A 19,880-nucleotide genomic window follows, 5' to 3' on the forward strand; every position below is an offset into this window, starting at 1 on the left:
TTTGTTCTGTGATCGTGTGATTCCGCCGCTGCTGGTGTTTCCGCCGCCGCTGGAGTTTCCGCCGCCGCTATCGTTTCCGCCGCCGCTGGTCTCCCGCCGCCACCGTCGCTGTGTTGTGCTTTCTCGCCGCTGGTTATCCATGTGCCGCCATCGCCGTCGCCTGTTATAGTGCCGCCGCCGTTCCATCCCCGTCGTCTTCTTGGCGCTGTTGCCTCCTGTGCCATCGTCGTGGTTCTTGGGCCACAATCCTGGTCGTGTTTCCTGGTGCTGGTTTTTTGTCTCTCTTTGGTGATCCTGATGGCAGAAGAAATGACTCCCAAGATCGATGTTGCCTTTGACACAAACAACAATACCAAGAGCGAGCACTTGCCGGTTCAAGTCACCTCCATTCGGCTGGATAAAGACAACTATCTCTCTTGGTCTGCTGCACTCGAAATAGGGATAACTAGTCGCGGTCATCTTCCCTATATCACGGGAGAGAAACCTGCGCCCAGTAAAGCAGATCCTCGATGGGCGACTTGGGCATTGGAAGACAGTCAAGTTAAGGTGTGGATCATTAGCTCTGTTTCTGCTGATATTCAGCCACTTATTTTGCGAAAGTCGACCGCCTATGATATGTGGACTGTGCTTGCGAGGATGTATGGCCGTAAGAAAAGGGTCCTGCGTACGTACCAGATTAAACGTAGCATCTACTCCTTTAAACAGGGTGACTTGTCTGTGGCATCCTTCTATGCAGCCCTGAAAACTAAATGGGAGGAACTGGACTATCATGTGAATGATGACTGGAATTGTGGTTCTGATCATGCCTTGTACTGGGAAAAAGAATGGATGGACCGGACCTTTATTTTTCTTGGAGGTCTGCGTGATGAATTTGAATCCATTAGGAGTCAAATTCTCAACTGTGATGAGATCCCTGGGATTGAGGAAGTGTATGCTCGGGCGGAATCTAGGGAACAACGACGTCAGGTGATGCATATTGACTCTAGTCATGGGAGTTCCCCCTCAGCCTTTGTTAGCCGTACTTCAGGGATTGGACAGCGTCCTGTTCGACGTTGTAGTCATTGTAACAAGTTGGGGCATTCTGTTGATTTTTGTTGGGATATTCACCCTGAAAAGCGGCTTACCCGTGGTCGTCCTCCTTTTAGTCGGCGGGGTCCTCCTGTGCCTGCTTCTAATCAGGGTAGCTCCTCGAGTGTTGAAAAATCAAAGCTCTCCTCTGATCAAATCAAGGAATTGCAAGCGTACATCAGCCGACTATCTATGGCCTCTACTACTCCGGAGGAGGCATCCATGTCTGAGGGAGCTAAGTTAGCCCAAGCTCTTGTTGCCACAAGCGATCAAGGTAATTCCTCTCTTGGTGATTGGATTGTTGACAGCGGAGCTACGCATCATATGACAGGGGACCCTAAGATGTTTCAAGAATACAAATTGTCTTCCGGGCAGCAACGCATGTCTATGGCTGATGGGTCTTCTATTTCTATGGCTGGAAAAGGGAGTTTGTCCTTGTTGAATAAATACCGTCTTCATAATCCTCTACATGTTCCCAATATCCCTGTGAATCATCCCTGTGAATCTGTTATCTGTCAGCAGTATTACCAAAGAACTCAATTGCAATCTAATCTTCTATGTTGATCGTTGTTTCCTGCAAGACTTAGTGACGGGGAAGAAGATTGGGATTGGTTCGGTTATTGATGGACTCTACAGACTGCCCGTGCAGGTTGCTTCTGCTCTAATTTCAGCCACTAGTGGACAGTTGTCAGGCGTGGAGGACAGATCTACTATCATGCGATGGCACGAGCGGCTGGGACATCTCCCATTCCAGTTGATCAAGAAATTGTTTCCTAGTTTTTTTACTTCTGTTTCCATGGACTCCTTCACCTGTGAAGTGTGTCAGTTGGCTAAACATGTTAGGGCTTCGTACCCTATTCTTTCAATAAAACCACCCGTCTGTTTGCTTTGGTTCACTTTGATGTTTGGGATCCTTCGGGAGTATCCACTTGTCGTGGTTTTCATTACTTTATGACTCTTATTGATGACTACTCCCATTGTACGTTCGTGTACCTGTTGAAAGAACGTAGTGAAGTTTCTGTCATTGTCAAAAATTTTGTTGCATTTGTTGAGACCCAATTTCAGACATCTGTTCAGGCTTTTCGCACTGATAATGCTCGAGAGTATGTCTCCCAATCCCTAAATGACTTCTTGAGGAGCAAGGGTATTGTTCATGAGACGTCCTGTAGTTACACACCTCCCCAAAATGGCGTGGCTGAACGGAAAAATCGCCATTTATTAGATGTCACCCGGGCTATTATGTTTCATAGACACGTTCCTAAGCACTACTGGGGTGATGCTCTTCTCACTAGTGCCCACCTTATTAATATAGTGCCTACTCGTGTGTTGAATGGCCGTTCTCCTTATTCTGTGCTCATGCCCACTCATAACCCTTGGCCTCTTACTCATCGGGTGTTTGGGTGTATTTGTTTTGTCCATGATCACAGTCCTACCCTCAAGAAGCTTGACCCTCGGTCCATCAAAGCTGTCTTTTTGGGGTATTCCTCAACTCAAAAGGGATACAAATGTATTGATCCTATCACTTTCAAAATTTATGTCTCCCGGGATGTTACCTTTCATGAACATGAGGCGTACTTTCCTGTGAATCCTCTTCAGGGGGAGTGTATAGGCAACAGTGTGGAAGAGTATTCTTCAAACCAACTGATTCAGTTTATGGATTTCTTGGACTACAAGGTTAGTCACAGTGTGGCAGACACAGTCAGAGATGATAGAGACAGTCATGTGGAAGGGGGCTCTGGGGATGAACAGCCCACTGCCTGTGATCATTTGTTTGGCCAGGTGTACACCAGGAAGAAGAAAGATGTGCTTGAAGATGTTGATGTAACCAATCCCAATCCTATGAGTTCCCCGAATGAACCAAGTCCACTAAATGAAGATCTTCCTATAGCCGTGCGCAAGGGAACCAGGTCATGTACTTCTCACCTCATTCAGAGATTTGTTTCATATGCAAAACTCAGCAAGGATTACAAATGCTTTATTACTTCCTTGTCTATGTCTGTGATTCCCAGGTGTGTGGAAGATGCTAAAGAGAATCCTAAATGGCTACAGGCCATGACAGATGAGATGAATGCCTTGGCAAAGAACAACACTTGGGAAGTGGTTGATATTCCCAAGGGGACTCACTTAGTTGGTTCCAAGTGGGTGTTTAATGTGAAGTACAAACCTGATGGTACTGTGGAACGGTATAAGGCTCGTCTAGTGGCAAAGGGGTTCAGCCAAAAATATGGAATTGATTATCTTGAAACCTTTGCTCCTGTTGCTAAACTGAAGACAGTGAGGGACATCTTAGCACTAGCAGTGCAAAAGAAGTGGAGCATGGACCAGCTTGATGTCAAGAATGCATTCCTGAACGGCCATCTAGAGGAAGAGGTCTATATGAGCATGCCTCTTGGGTATGCCCAAAGTGGAAAATGTTGTCATTCTCAAGAAAGCCTTGTATGGACTAAAGCAATCTCCTAGAGCATGGTTTGAAAGACTGAGGGTAGTAATGAAGACTAATGGATACAAACAGGGAAACGGTGATTACATCCTATTCATTAAGCAGAGAAATGGTCTGGTGAGCCTTCTTCTTTCTTGTATATGTTGATGATATGATTGTCACAGGTGACGACGAAGAAGAGAAAAGGAAGATGAAGGAGAGGTTAGCTGCTGAATTTGATCTTAAAGATCTGGGTAAATTAAGGTACTTTCTGGGAATAGAGATTGCTCGATCAGAGACAGGACTTATTATGAGCCAAAGGAAGTACACTCTGGATCTTCTAAAGGAGAGAGGTAAACTGGGATGCGGGCCCTTCTAACTCCAATGAAGTCTGGTACAAAGCTAAGTATCAAAACTGGTAATATCCTGGATGAGGAAGGAAAAGGACGATATCAGAGGCTAGTTGGTAAGCTTATTTATCTTACTCTTACTCGCCCTGATATTACTTATGCTGTGAATGTGTTGAGTCAGTTTATGCATGCTCCTACTGATTGTCACTGGAAGAGTGCAGAAAGAGTGTTGGGGTACCTAAAGAATGACCCAGGGAAAAGGTTACTGTATACTCAGCAGGACCAACTGAATATTGAAGGATACTCTGATGCTGATTTGGCAGGGTGCACAGATACTAAAAGGTCTACCACAGGGTACTGTATCTTTCTGGGGGGTAACCTGGTGGTATGGAGGAGTAAAAGGCAGGAAGTCTGCTCTAGATCCAGCACTGAGGCCGAATACAGGGCAGTTGCTATGGGGGTTACAGAAATGTTATGGCTAAAGATTCTTCTAGCAGATATTGGGGTTGAAATGAAAGAGAAGATGAAGATGTATTGTGACAACAAGTCTGCGATTAACCTAGCTAATAATCTTGTTCTTCATGACATAACCAAACATGTGGAGATAGATCGTCATTTCATACGGGAACGCATAGATTCAAAGGAATTGATCCTGCCTTATATGAAGTCTGAAGATCAAGTTGCAAATGTTTTAACTAAAGCCCTATGTACATCTCAATTTGAAAAGAATGTTAGCAAGCTTGGCATGTTCGACATGTATGCCAAGCTTGAGGGGGAGTGTTAGAATATCTTGTAATAGGGAACCGGGTCAGGATATGGACCCGGTCCCATGGGCGTGGATACCAAGGCTGGCTCGGTACCCTAGGCGGGCTCTCTACCTCTCTCTCTTATAATCTCCACTTATTGTAAATTTGTTGATTAAGTGGAAAATAATCTTCTCTCTCCTAGGGTTGCGGTTTTGCCCCTAGGTTAGAGCTTCTCCGTGGTTTTTCACCTCTTCCTAAGGTTTTCCACGTATATCTTGTGTTTTGTCTTCGTTTTCTTCTTCCATTGCATGTTTCTACATCCACATTTCAAATATTAGTAATACTAATAGACTAATAGTTAATCAAAATAACTTGACATCTATGTCATATAGGTATGGGTGTGGGTACAGACCATTTTCAAAAAACTTGACATATATATATATATATATATATATATATATATATACCAAAATAGCATATTCATAAATCATGAAACCACCCCTCCAATAAAAAGTTCACAGTTTAAACTTTAAAGGAACCATTCAAGTAGAAAGATCAACTATTGCTCCTACAGCATGCTCATCGATCCATGGGCAACCATTTATTGAGGTAACATAGCAGAACCTGATTCATGACCCAGCAAGATCCAAGACAGAAATTAAGTATTCCGTTCTACACAAGACACCAATGGTCACATATAACCACACTCAATATTTCCTGTCAAAGACATACAATCAAATGGATTCGTAATGTTTCTATTAGTAACATATTGGTTATAGGAGAGCGTGGCAGCCAACGGCACCCTTCCATGACAAAAGTAGATACTCAAAAAAATAGAAGAGGATCACTATGAAATATAAAAACTGGTGAGAAACAAGAATGATCATTAACGACATTTTCCGCTAGTTCTGTATATTTTCATGAACGTCAGAGAAAGAGACAAAATATTTAACAGGGCCAACAAAGCTGCAAAATCGAGCCCTAATTCAGATGAATACACAACGAAAAAAGTAACGGAACCAACCGAAAAAAAAAAGCCGAATTGAGCCCTAGTTCAAATGAATCAAGAGATTGAGTAGGCAAAAAAGGCCCACATGACCCAGAAAAATTGCCTCAGGTAATCAAAATATTGAGCAAAAAGTGCCAAATAATATATAGAGCGAGACGATCATGTCACTCGGAATCCTTGATAGTCGAATACAATCGTCGACGAAACTATTGAACTTTTGTTGAAGGCCCCTTTCTCCGTCGACAACTTATTTTCTCTCTTGGATTTTAACAGGACCGGACTCTTGCAGTTCAGTGCGATACTATAAAAATTTATAGGCGTCGCCCTTGGCTGGAGAAGTCGTTGGTCATCGGAGAAGTTGCCATTTGCTAGAGAAGTCGTTGTTCACCAGAGTGGAGCGCTGTCGTCAGTTGCTGTGGTTGAAATGCAGAAACCGTTGAGGGCTCTGTGTTTTCTCTTTAATGTACCTTAACCAGTAGACGTTTTCAAGCCGATTCCGAAAATGGACGGTATGTACTTGGATACGTTGAACATACCCAGGTGTACCTAAGTGCATACCGGTACCTATACTAGTATTGTACCGGTACGGTGCATCAGAGCAGTACGCGTGTTGTGTTACATAAGAAGGAGCAATACCCATGTTGATAAAGTTAAGAGAACTAATCTTTGATTAACATCGAAAGAATCCCTAACTCCTCTTTATATAGACTAGAGGAGAGGGATAAGTTACAAGAAAGTCATTAAAAGAAACATTATTACACAAGTGCCCTCTCAAGCCTAATACTGAGTATAAACACGTCTTAACACTCCCCCTCAAGTTGGAGCGTATATGTCAAACAAGCTCAACTTGGAACAACAACTTTGGAATGGTCCTCTTGCAAGAGCTTTAGTAAAAATATCAGCAGTTTGCCCTGTAGTTGAAATATGGGAGGTGCTTACAAACCCCTTTTGAATCATGTCTCTGGTATAGTGACAATCTACTTCAACATGCTTGGTTCTCTCATGGAAAGCAGGATTATTAGCAATAAACAGAGCAGCTTTGTTATCACCTAACAATTGCATAGGAAGAGGCACTTCCACAGTAAGATCCAACATCAGAGATCTAACCCACATAACTTCAGCAGTAGCCTGAGCCATAGCTCTATACTCAGATTCTGCACTTGATCTGGCAACCACTGTCTGCTTCTTGATAGAAATGTAGCACCAATATCTGTAACCCGAAAACAGCACTCACGCAGGAAGATAGAGAGAGAGAGAGAGAGAGAGAGAGAGAATGAAAACAAGAAGAAACTGAGGAGAAGAAGCCGTAGCCAAAATGGTTTGCACGGCCTCTATTTATAATCTCATTTTCAGAATTCTAAGAGTCTCCAATTGTAGAATCCTAAGAGATTTCACAAGCTCCAAGGACATTAATTACATCATAGAAACCTAAGAGACTTCACATATTACAAGGATATTAACTACAACATAGAATCCTAGGAGACTTCCCATATAACAAGGATATTAACTATAACATAGAATCCTAGGAGACTCTTCACATGTCACAAGGACATTAAATATTTTAACACATTCTACAAGGAGGTGGAATCCTAAGAGACTCCTCTTCAACGTGCTGGTGAAGGCTTTATATTTTAACACCCTCCCTCAAGTTGTGCATGGTTTTGCACCATGTACAACTTGCCTTTTAGAAACCAGAATCGTTCCTTTGTTAATCCTTTTGTAAATAAGTCTGCAACTTGTTCATCTGTACGAACATAAATAGGCTGAATTTCCTTGTCTTCCACCTTTTGTCTAACAAAGTGTTGATCAATCTCAATGTGCTTTGTTCGACCATGTTGTACGGGATTAAAGGCAATGTTAATAGCGCTTTGATTATCGCACATTAACATTGATGTTTTAATCTTTTCTCCAATGTCTTCTAGCAAATGTCTAACCCATGTAACTTCAGCAGTACCTGCAGCCATGCATCTGTATTCAGCTTCAGTGCTGGATCTTGCTACTGCCTTTTGCTTTCGACAACTCCAAGACACAAGATTACGTCCAATGAAAATACAAAAACCAGAAATGGACTTTCTTTGATCGGGATCTCCAGCCCAATCTGCATCTGTGAATGTCATAAGTTGATGTCCAGTAGTTATATTTTCACTCTTACCATAAACTAAGCCATCTCTTGCTGTCCCTTTAAGATATCTTAATATTCTTTTGACAGCATCCATGTGAGTATCTCTAGGTGCATGCATAAATTGGGATACTTGATTCACAGCATATATAATATCTGGTCTAGTAAATGTAAGATATTGAAGTGCCCCAACAATACTTCGATATTGCGTAGGATCTTCATATAACTCCCCATCTTGAGCACTTAGTCTTTGATTTAGAACACTAGGAGTTCCAACAGGCTTACAATCAGACATACCTGACTTTTTCAACAAATCCAACGTGTATTTCTGTTGTGTCAATGTGAGGCGATTATTGTGCCTATCAATCTCCACTCCAAGAAAGAATCGTAAATCACCAAGCTCTTTCATTTTGAAGTTTTGCATCATCAAAACTTTAGCTTCTTCTATGTGTTTTTCTGAATTGCCTGTGATAACAATATCATCAACATATATAAGAAGTAAAGTAAATATGTTTTCCTTTCGATAAATGAAAAGAGAGTGATCTAGAGGACATCTCCGAAAACCACATTCTTGAATCTTGCAAGAGAAACTGTCAAACCACGAACGTGAGGCCTGTTTAAGTCCATAAATAGATTTTCTTAGTTTGCAAACCCATGCATGAGAGTCTCCTTTCGTGTATCCTGGAGGTTGTTCCATATATACTTCCTCCCTTAAATCACCATGAAGAAAAGCATTCTTCACATCCATTTGATGTAGTCTCCATCCATATTCAACTGCCAATGATATAATCACGCGAATTGTTCCCATTTTGATCACAGGGCTGAATGTCTCATCATAATCTTCTCCATATTGTTGTGTAAACCCTTTTGCTACTAACCTTGCTTTGTGTCTTTCTATGCTGCCGTCAGGTTTGTATTTAATTTTGTATACCCATTTGGAGCTCACTACGTTCTTTTCGTGTGGCCTCGGAACGATCTCCCATGTTCCACATTCATGCAAGGCATCCATTTCTTCTTTCATAGCCTTTCTCCAATGATGTGATTTTGATGCTTCATCAAATGAAGTAGGTTCTTCCTCCTTGCCAACTTTTGCCATGAATAACTGAAAATCAAGTGATAAAGAATCATAGCTAACCCACCTGTGAATGGGATGACGAATGCGTTGGGATCTTCTAAGGTGGGGCATGTTGTCTTCTTCACTGTGAGCATCTCTGTCCCTTAGTCGTCGACTGTAGATAAGACCCGAATACCGATGTGCATCGTTGCTCTGTTCATTATTGTTTTCGTGATGACTTAATGACTGTGTTGGATCTTCTTGATTTTCACTTTGAGCCATATCCGACGGTTGTATTGCTCTCTCTGAATCTTCACTTTGAGGCACATCATTTTCTATAACAGGATCTGCATTGAATAACTGTGTACTGGTCCAGGGATCATAAGATTCAATGGTCATAGGCATTTCATTTGTATTATCAAAACTATGTTCATCAAAAATGACATTTCTTGAAGTTTTGATACGTTTAGTTGTTGGATCATAGCATCGAAAACCTTTATATTCATCAGCATATCCAACGAATCTACATTGAATAGCTTTGTCTTGAAACTTGTTCCTCAAGGCAGCATCAACGTGAACATAGCATACACAACCAAAAACCTTCAAGTTCTTGTAATCAGGTTGTTTGCCTAAGAGTGTAAAATATGGCGATTTAGACATCAAGAGTGTCATAGGCAAACAATTTATTATGTATACAGCAGTATGGAAGGCTTCAGTCCACAAGGAAATGGGCACATTAGTATCATGCATCATGCTCATGGCGCTTTCAACTATATGTCGATGTTTCCGCTCAACTACACCATTTTGTTGTGGTGTGTAAGGGCAGGAAATTTGTCTAGTTATCCCTTTTTCACGTAGTGTCATAGGCAAACAATTTATTATGTATACAGCAGTATGGAAGGCTTCAGTCCACAAGGAAATGGGCACATTAGTATCATGCATCATGCTCATGGCGCTTTCAACTATATGTCGATGTTTCCGCTCAACTACACCATTTTGTTGTGGTGTGTAAGGGCAGGAAATTTGTCTAGTTATCCCTTTTTCACGTAGAAATTCAATAAAATCAAGCGAGGAATATTCTCCCCCTCCATCACATTGAAAATGCACCACATTGGATGAAAATTTAGTTTGAATCATGGCATAGAAGTTTCGAAATATGTGAGGTACTTCTGATTTGTGTTTCATGAAGTAAATCCAGGTGAAACGTGAGTAAGAGTCAATGAATAAGACATAATATCTTGACCCAGACATGGAATCAATAGGGGCTGGCCCCCATACATCAGAAAAAATAGTTTCAAAAGGTTTGGAAGCCCTTTGATTTATATTATGGAAAGGTAAAACATGACTCTTACAAAGTCCACAACTTGAACATTTTTTGACACTTGAAGTAAGAGGTAAACTTGATCTTGGAATGAGACTATCTGTCACAAGTTTTTCAATGAAATGTCGACCACAGTGTCCTAGCCGACTATGCCACAAATCAGACTCCAAAAATTGGTTAGGGCCCCTTACTTTTGATTGAAAATGGCAAGAACTTGGCACTGATGACGCATTATGAGAAAGAGAAAATGTCTTCAATCCTATATCAAAAGTGGATGAATCCTTGGGTAGACATTCCTTGAGGACGTACATATTCCCTTGACGCTCCCCTCTAGCGAACATTTTCTTCGTTTGGAGGTCCTTGACATAGACAGAAGAAGGTGTGAATTCAACAGAAGAGCTTGTATCATCAATGAGTTTAGAAATGGATATGATGTTCTTTTTGATATTGGGAGCAAGAACAACATTAGACAGTGATAGAGACGAGGATGACAATGGAATATGTGCATTTCCAATATGTGTAATAGGATGAGATTTTCCATCACCTGTTATAATGCAACTTCTACCGTAATGAGGGGATAAGTTAGTCAATTTACCTGCATTTCCTGTCACATGGGTAGCTGCACCTGAATCCAAGAACCATTCTCCCTGCTCATTTTGCTTTATAGTCATCTTTGAGAATGCGGCCATCAATAGCTGTTGCATATCTTCAGTGGTGGATTTAGAACTTTGTCCTCCTTGTTTATAATCATGTCTTACCCCTTTGTTTTTATTTTGAGGATTAAACCAACATTGTGCCTTCATGTGTCCTTTCTTGTTGCACTGAAAACAAATTGGTATTTTTCTTGAAGTATCCAAAAGAGACATACCTTGGTTATGTGGTGTTGGTAGAATGCCACGACCACCATGGTTGGAGTTCCCATGGCTCTTACCAAACTTTACATTCATAGCCAACACATTTTGGGAGTTCCCTTGATCAGTCCTTTCAATGACTCTTTTCATATTCATTTCATGTTGGAGAAGTTTACCTTGTAGTTCGTTGAAGGAAGGCAGAACAGGAAGGACCTCAAGAGCTGTAATAAAAGCATGATAATCATGCCCAAGTCCATTCAAGGTTTGCTGCACCTTTTCCTTATCAGAAATGTTATTCCCTGAGGCAGCAAGTTGGTCTGCGACGGCCTTAATACGCCCCAAATAATCCATGATAGACGTTGAACCTTTGCTCAAATTCTGAAATTCTTTCTTTAAGTACATAATTCGAGCTTCTGATATTTGGGAAAAGGTATCAGCAAGGGTTTCCCATAATTCTTCTGCAGTACAATCATCAGAAACTGAAAGTAACACTTGTTGAGATAAAGTGGACAAAATATACGCAACCAGACTTTGATCACGTCTCATCCACATAGCATGTTCAGGATTGTTGTCTTCATGAACAGCAATAACTTCTCCTGCCTCATTTTTTATTTCCTGTAAGACGGATATTGGTGGAGCCTTTGTTGAACCATCGAGATGTCCAAAGAGGCCTTGACTTCTTATGAAAGGCATGATTTGCCTTTTCCAGATCAGATAATTCTCATGGTTGAGTTTTTCGGTAATAAGGTGAGGAAGAAAACTTGAGGACATGCCAGAATGCGAAAGGTTTTCCATGACAGCAGAAAGGAATGGTATATAGGTAGAAGATGAGAGGGAAAGAAGACACGATATAGCAAGATGTGTCCTTGGTAAGCAAGAAGAAAAAGGAACAAGAATTGCGCAAGAGACAAGTAAATTCAGGATAGAGACAAGATGAGAAAAGAGTTCTAACCAGATCAGACCTGTTTGGGCATTTCGTTTGGTAGAGATAACGTAACCTGGCGCTCTGATACCATGATAGAAATGTAGCACCAATATCTGTAACCCGAAAACAGCACTCACGCAGGAAGATAGAGAGAGAGAGAGAGAGAGAGAGAGAGAATGAAAACAAGAAGAAACTGAGGAGAAGAAGCCGTAGCCAAAATGGTTTGCACGGCCTCTATTTATAATCTCATTTTCAGAATTCTAAGAGTCTCCAATTGTAGAATCCTAAGAGATTTCACAAGCTCCAAGGACATTAATTACATCATAGAAACCTAAGAGACTTCACATATTACAAGGATATTAACTACAACATAGAATCCTAGGAGACTTCCCATATAACAAGGATATTAACTATAACATAGAATCCTAGGAGACTCTTCACATGTCACAAGGACATTAAATATTTTAACACATTCTACAAGGAGGTGGAATCCTAAGAGACTCCTCTTCAACGTGCTGGTGAAGGCTTTATATTTTAACACTTCTTACTCTTCCATGTAACCAAGTTGGATCCAATAAACACACAAAACCCAGTAGTGGATTTTCTGTCAAGGTGACATCCCGCATAATCAGCATCAACATACACAGATATAGTGAGAGATGTACCATTTTGAAAGAAGAGTCCCATTCCTGGTGAATTTTTCAGATACCTGAGAATCATCATGGCAGCATCCCAATGGACTTTCTTGGGCTTATCCATAAATTGACTCACTCTGCTGACAGCATAGGCAATATCAGGTCGAGTAACAGTGATATATAGGAGCTTCCCAACAATCCCTCTATATTGTCTAGCATCAACATCTTCAGTATCATCATCATACAAGCGAGTATTGATGTCCATGGGTGTAGAGGCAGGTCGACATCCTAGCATACCTGTCTCTTGCAAGACATCAGTAACGTATTTCCTTTGGCACATGATAAGACCCTTCTGATTTCTGGCAAACTCAATACCTAGGAAATAGCGTAGCTCACCAAGATCCTTGGTGACAAAGTGTCGTCCAAGGACGCCCTTGATGTTGGAAATCCCCTGAATATCATCCCCTGTAACAATGATATCATCAACATAGACAAGAACTATCACTGTACCTGTAGAAGTTTTCTTGACAAAAAGGGAATGATCAGCCGAAGAACGTCTGAAGCCCTCATACTCAATATTCTCTGATAATTTTTGAAACCAAGCTCGAGGACTTTGTTTCAGACCATAAATTGCCTTTCTCAATCTACACACTTTCTGACACTCCCCCTCAGCAACAAACCCTGGTGGTTGCTGCATATACACTTCTTCATGTAGGTCACCATACAGAAAGGCATTTTTGACATCAAGCTGTGATAGAGACCAATTCTTGCTGACGGCAACAGCGAGAAGAACCCGTAAAGAAGCATGTCGGGCCACAGGAGAGAAGGTATCATAATAATCAACCCCATAAGTCTGAGTATAGCCTTTTGCAACCAAGCGAGCCTTATATCTCTCAATGCTGCCATCTGCTCTGTATTTAACAGTAAATACCCATCGACAACCAACAATAGCTGCATCAGATGAAGGAGTAACTAGTGTCCAGGTGCCTCTAGACTGAAGGGCATCCATCTCTTCTTGCATAGCTGCGGCCCATTTGGGATCAGAAAGAGCGTCCATAGGAGTCTGTGGAAGAGCTACAGCCGACAGTCCCTTGACAAACTGGCGGTAAGTAGGAGTGAGTCGAGCCATGGACAAATGACCAGAGAGAGGATGCATAGTGCAACTGCGTTTGCCTTTCCTTTGAGCAATAGGCATATCAAGTTCATTAATATGAGGACCAGTAGCATGCTCTGGAGAGTCCCCTGTGGCATCATCACATAAAGAATGGTCAGCAGGATTTGTGTGTTCAGGAAGTACCTTGGGCATGCTGGGTGAAGGCACAGGAGCACAGGGGGCAGGTTGAACAGGTTTAGTGCGACGTTGGTAGATAGCCCCAAAACGCGAAGCAACGGGTTGTGGATAACTCATGAGAGGTAAAGGAAGGTGGACTTCATCACTAAATTCAGGCACCCTTAATTGAGTTCCATTGGGAGAGAAATAAGAGGTGGACTCAAAAAATGTAACATCAGCACTCACATAATATCGACGAGTAGAAGGATCATAACAACGATATCCCTTTTGAGTGCGGGAATAACCAACAAAGATCGTTTTGATAGCCCGAGGGGATAACTTATCTCGCCCAGGACCAAGTAACTGAACAAAGGCAACACATCCAAAAATACGAGGTGCAACAGAAAACAATTCTCTGTCAGGAAAAAGAACAGAGAAAGGAATAAGATCTCCCAACACGGATGACGGCATGCGATTAATAAGATAGCATGCTGTAAGAACAGCATCTCCCCAATAAGAATGGGGAACATGGCTGTGTATGATAATGGTTCTGGCGACATCAAGAATATGGCGGTGTTTTCTTTCAGCAACCCCGTTTTGTTGAGAGGTATAGGCACAAGAAGTTTGGTGAATGATACCCTTATCCCTGAAAAATTGTTCTAAAGAGGAAGCACAGAACTCAAGAGCATTGTCAGAGCGCACAATCTTGACACAAGTATCAAACTGAGTCAGAATTTCATTGATAAAATTTTTGATTACATGACCCGCTTCAGATTTGTGTTTCATAAGAAAAACCCAACTAACACGACTGTAATCATCAACAGCAACAAGATAATACCGATGACCCTGAAGGTCAGGAGTACGACTCGGGCCCCAAACATCAAAATGAAGTAACTCAAACACAGAGTGGCTACTTCTACTAGACCGCGGAGGAAAGGATGACCGATGGTGTTTGCCTAACTGACAAGACTCACATTGAAAAGACGACTTATGAGACAGCTGAGGGAGAACATGCAGCAGTTTCTGAAACGGGAGATGTCCAAAACGTAAATGCCAAGTATAAGCCGAGGATGAGGACGACCCCGACGAGGTAGATCCAGCAAAGGGAAAGGAGTGCACTAGCCTGTAGAGACCTCCCTGTTCACGGCCACTGCCAATCACCCTGCCCGTCAGTATATCCTGAAACACAAGAGAGGAAGAGTCAAATATAGCACGACAATTTAATTCTCTGGTAATCTGACTGATAGAAAGTAGGCTATGGGGGAATTCTGGTGCATGAAGAACGTGCTGCAGCGGCAATGATGAAGTAAGTTGGACCTCTCCATGTCCAACAACTGGTGAATCTTTTCCATCTGCTAGAATAACCGAACGACCCGGTGGAGTAGGGACGTAAGAGGTGAATTGCATCTTATCCCCACAGAGATGTGTCGATGCACCAGAATCAATAAGCCAATCTGTAGTGTCAGGAGGAGAGCAGACTGTACAAGCAGAATACATACCAGATGAAGAAGCACTCGCAGCGGTAGGAACAGTAGAAGTGGTCGGACCAGGGGATGGATGGGCGCTGTCGCCAATCAAGTGCCTCAACTGAGAGAGAATGTCATCTACATGCAACTCACTGGAGGATACCATGTGCTGAGGCTTAGGCTGCTCAGGAGAATCAGTAGATACAGTCTGATTTGCAAAAGCTGGACGACCATGTTTCTGCCAACACTTATCCACAGTATGACCAATGCGGTGACAAAACTGACATACAGGGCGCGAAGGGGTATTGCCACGGCCACGGCCCCCTCTTCCTCTGGCAAAAAAGGGTCCTCCTCTGCCACGAGTAGCAAGCATAGCAGAAGTGGTATCAGGAACAGTCGATGCAGAGATCGGAATTCTGCTGAGCCTACTGTAAGCCTCATCAATAGGAGGAATCGAGGGACTAGTAAGCATTTGGTTCTTTGCGGATTCATAAACAGAGTCTAAACCAGAAAGAAAGACCCCTACCATAAGCATATCTCTGTATGCCTTTTGTTGTTCACACTTGCATGCGGGAAAGTAGCTATTCAGTCTCTCAAACATGGACTTGAGACTAGAATAATAAGTGTGAAGAGGTCTGCCATCTTGGCGCATCTGATGGATATCATGATGAAGCTGCATAATGCGCGTTTCATTTCTTGCCTGTGAATAAGTGGCAGCAAGGGAATCCCACATATCCTTTGCACTGTCCTTGTGCAAGACTTCATTTGCAATTTCTTGTGAGAGAGTACCAACAATCCATACCATAACCAATGAATTATCTTTAAACCAAGTAGTATATTTTCCTACCTTCTGTACGGGCTCGGGCTCCAATATGAGATGTTCCTTCTCATGGGCGATCAAAGTTCTTTTTACTTGCATGGCCCACATCTCGTAATTACCCCCATCCATTTTGGTGATAATGCTGGAAAATGGGGAACTCTTCATCTCTCCCGACGATACAAAGGAAGAGGTATTAGCGCCACTACTAATTTCAGACATCTTTCAACACAAAGGAGGAAACCGAGCCACGGAATAGGAAGTGCAGGCAAAAGAATACAATCACATATCGAAAGACAACATGCTGATCATGAAGCAATATGTAGTTAACGCAGGTAGCAATCCAGAAGTCCGATCGGCGAGAAGAGGCAACAGCAGAGCTGAACGAAGAGAGATACCAGAGACGACGGTGAGAAGAAAATCAGCGTGCAGAACCACGGGCAGAGCAGCGGCGGAACAGCGGCGGAGCAGCGTGCAGCGGAGGAGCAGCGTGCAGAGCAGCGGCGGAGCAGCATGCAGCGGAAAGACGCAGAGAGGAAAAAATCAGCGTTGAGGCGGCGGCGAAGGCAGACGGGCGGCGGCGGCGCAGGCGGACGGGCGCAGGAGGACGGGCGCAGGGAGACGGGCGGCGGTGGCGCAGGCGGACGGGCGCAGGCAGACAATGGGTAGGGCGACGAGGGGCAGCAGGGATGGATCAGGCGGCAATGGACAGGGCGGCAAAGGGCGAGGCGGCAATGAACAGGGCGGCACAGGGCGGCGGCGGCGACTGACGCCGATGAGGCGGCGGCGGCGCCGCTCAGTCGGCGACAACTCGCTGAGGAGGAGACGGCTGGAGCTCTGATACCATGATAAAGTTAAGAGAACTAATCTTTGATTAACATCGAAAGAATCCCTAACTCCTCTTTATATAGACTAGAGGAGAGGGATAAGTTACAAGAAAGTCATTAAAAGAAACATTATTACACAAGTGCCCTCTCAAGCCTAATACTGAGTATAAACACGTCTTAACACATGTTACATAGCTTGACATATTAACATAACTAAACAAATTATAAAAAAAATTTGGTTGCCTTTTTTGCTTGGACCTGCCTAGTGCCTGGTACCTTGACAACGTAGAGAGTGACATGTGTCAGGCTGTCAGCTATAAATCATTGTCACAAATATTGTTTTCAGGTATTAAACAACGAGGTTTTTTTAGGTATAATATGATAAAAGTTTTTTTTGGAAAAATATCAGAAAAACTTGATAAATTTTTAAAAAGTTGAAAAAGGAAAGATCATAAAATAACATGTGAAAAATGTGAAAATAAAAATCTGGTAACTAAAAAATGTAAAAGACACAAAAATTGGAAAAATGAAAAAATAAGAATATACAAAAAAACGAGGTTTGCATATTTTCCTTTTTGGCATTTTTTTTTTAAAAAAATGCCTTTTTTTCTTTTTGGCTGACCCATTTGTCCCATTCTTTCCAAACTGTGACAATGCTATAAACTAATTTTAAAATGTTTTTAAAGTTTTAGTTAATTTTTATATAAAAAAATAAATTTTTTAGAGTAATTTCTTACTGATACACAATGGCTTCACTGGATCAGTTCACTGATCAGCAGCTCCCCTGATTTGGATCCGACTTTTACAATACTGGCTGGACGTATATCTGCTCACTAGTAATTTTTAACTGGTACTTTCTTAACCTTTACATCTCCAGATCACAAGGGGTGATGAAATGGAAATTTTGATAGTGATAAAATGCCTGGTTAACTGAAGTATCATAATTCACCAGAATGTCAGTTTGGTTCTCAACCTTTTTTATGGGCAATAGTTTAAGACTTTTTCCTGTCAACTTTTATCTATGCAGGTGCTATGAATGGAGCAATGGATGCAGGAAACTTGTTGAAACCAATGCTGGGTCGCGGAGAGCTCCGATGTATAGGAGCCACAACATTGAATGAGTATAGGAAATACATTGAGAAGGATCCTGCTCTAGAGCGCAGGTTTCAACAGGTGTATTGTGGTCAGCCATCTGTTGAAGATACTGTTTCGATTCTTAGAGGATTACGTGAACGTTATGAGTTGCATCATGGAGTTAGAATATCAGATAGTGCACTTGTTTCAGCTGCCATTCTTGCTGATCGCTACATCACAGAGAGGTTCCTACCTGACAAAGGTAATGTAGTCATGACAGGATTCTTCAAAACTCTTGTTGTTTAAACTTTTAAAGGCTAAAGCATTTCTACGAATATTCATGGGAGTGGAAAGTTCTGTTCTTATCTGTGGCTAGCTGATTGCAGCTATTGACCTTGTCGACGAAGCTGCTGCAAAGCTGAAAATGGAGATCACCTCCAAGCCTATTGAATTGGATGAGATAGATCGAGCAGTTCTGAAGCTAGAGATGGAAAAGTTGTCTTTGAAAAATGACACTGACAAAGCTGCTAAAGCTCGTCTAACCAAACTGGAAACTGACCTTGAGACACTTAAACAAAAGCAGAAGGAGCTGGCAGAGCAGTGGCAGCATGAAAAAGGCCTTATGACTCGAATCCGATCGATCAAAGAGGAGGTAATTTATCGATTAATTACTGTTTCTAATCTTATCTGTTTGACCGTTTGATCTTCACTTGCTGAAACTCATTGTTCTCTGATTCCACCAGGTGGATAGAGTCAACTTAGAGATGGAAGCTGCAGAACGTGAATATGACCTAAACCGTGCTGCAGAGCTCAAGTATGGAACCTTAATTTCACTTCAAAGGCAGCTTGAAGAGGCAGAGAAGAACCTTTCTGAATTTCAGAAATCTGGAAAGTCACTACTTCGAGAAGAGGTCACTGATCTTGATATCGCAGAAATTGTGAGCAAGTGGACTGGAATTCCATTATTGAACTTGCAGCAATCTGAAAAGGACAAGCTAGTTTTACTAGAACAGGTTCTTCACAGAAGGGTTGTTGGTCAGGATATTGCAGTTAAATCTGTCGCTGATGCAATTAGACGGTCAAGGGCTGGATTATCAGATCCCAATCGTCCAATAGCAAGCTTCATGTTTATGGGTCCAACAGGTGTTGGTAAAACAGAGCTTGCGAAAGCTCTTGCTGGGTATCTCTTTAACACAGAAAATGCCCTTGTGAGGATTGACATGAGTGAGTACATGGAGAAGCATGCAGTTTCCCGCTTAATTGGTGCACCTCCTGGTTATGTGGGCTATGAGGAAGGGGGGCAGTTGACTGAGGTTGTTCGCAGGAGACCCTACTCTGTTGTGCTCTTTGATGAAATTGAAAAGGCACACCATGATGTTTTCAACATTCTTCTTCAGTTATTGGATGATGGAAGAATAACTGATTCACAAGGACGTACTGTGAGCTTTACAAATTGTGTTGTCATAATGACATCAAATCTTGGGTCTCACATAATTCTAGAGACACTTCGGAGTGCAGAAGGTTCAAAAGATGCAGTCTATGATATCATGAAGAGGCAGGTTGTAGAATTAGCTAGGCAGACGTTCCGTCCAGAGTTCATGAACCGTATTGATGAGTATATTGTCTTCCAACCGTTGGACTCAAAAGAGATCAACCGTATCGTTGAAATACAGGTGACAGCCTTCTCTCACTGAACCTAATCATGATCTCTTGTTCCTGTTTTACCATGCAAACAACTTGTCTTTGGTCATTCAATTTAGGAAGAGTGGTCTCTTGTCATTCATCCTATAATTCGTCTTTGTTGAGTTACCTAAATTGCTTCAGTACTTATTTTATTTTTGTCTTGAGTTTCTGAATTTTTCACAGCACTTAATTTTGCTGCATCTAGCAGTCCTCCCCAAATGTGAAGAATAGTTTTATAGTCTGAGA

The 19,880-nt window shown here is 42.1% G+C and overlaps 1 protein-coding gene across 6 annotated transcripts in view; it reads left to right on the top strand.

The window, feature by feature from the left end:
* Positions 1 to 19,880, top strand: part of LOC116252467 (chaperone protein ClpB3, mitochondrial) — a 52,191-nt gene that overhangs the window by 24,173 nt on the left and 8,138 nt on the right. For all 6 annotated transcript variants that reach the window (XM_050077342.1, XM_050077345.1, XM_050077346.1 and 3 more), the window contains exons 7-9: positions 17,905 to 18,213; positions 18,338 to 18,603; positions 18,695 to 19,624. In XM_050077342.1, coding sequence (XP_049933299.1) covers positions 17,905 to 18,213; positions 18,338 to 18,603; positions 18,695 to 19,624 — 1,505 coding nt within the window. The remainder of the gene's footprint in view (positions 1 to 17,904; positions 18,214 to 18,337; positions 18,604 to 18,694; positions 19,625 to 19,880) is intronic.

The sequence above is a fragment of the Nymphaea colorata genome, chromosome 4 (genome assembly GCF_008831285.2).
Source record: "Nymphaea colorata isolate Beijing-Zhang1983 chromosome 4, ASM883128v2, whole genome shotgun sequence".
NCBI lineage: Eukaryota > Viridiplantae > Streptophyta > Magnoliopsida > Nymphaeales > Nymphaeaceae > Nymphaea > Nymphaea colorata.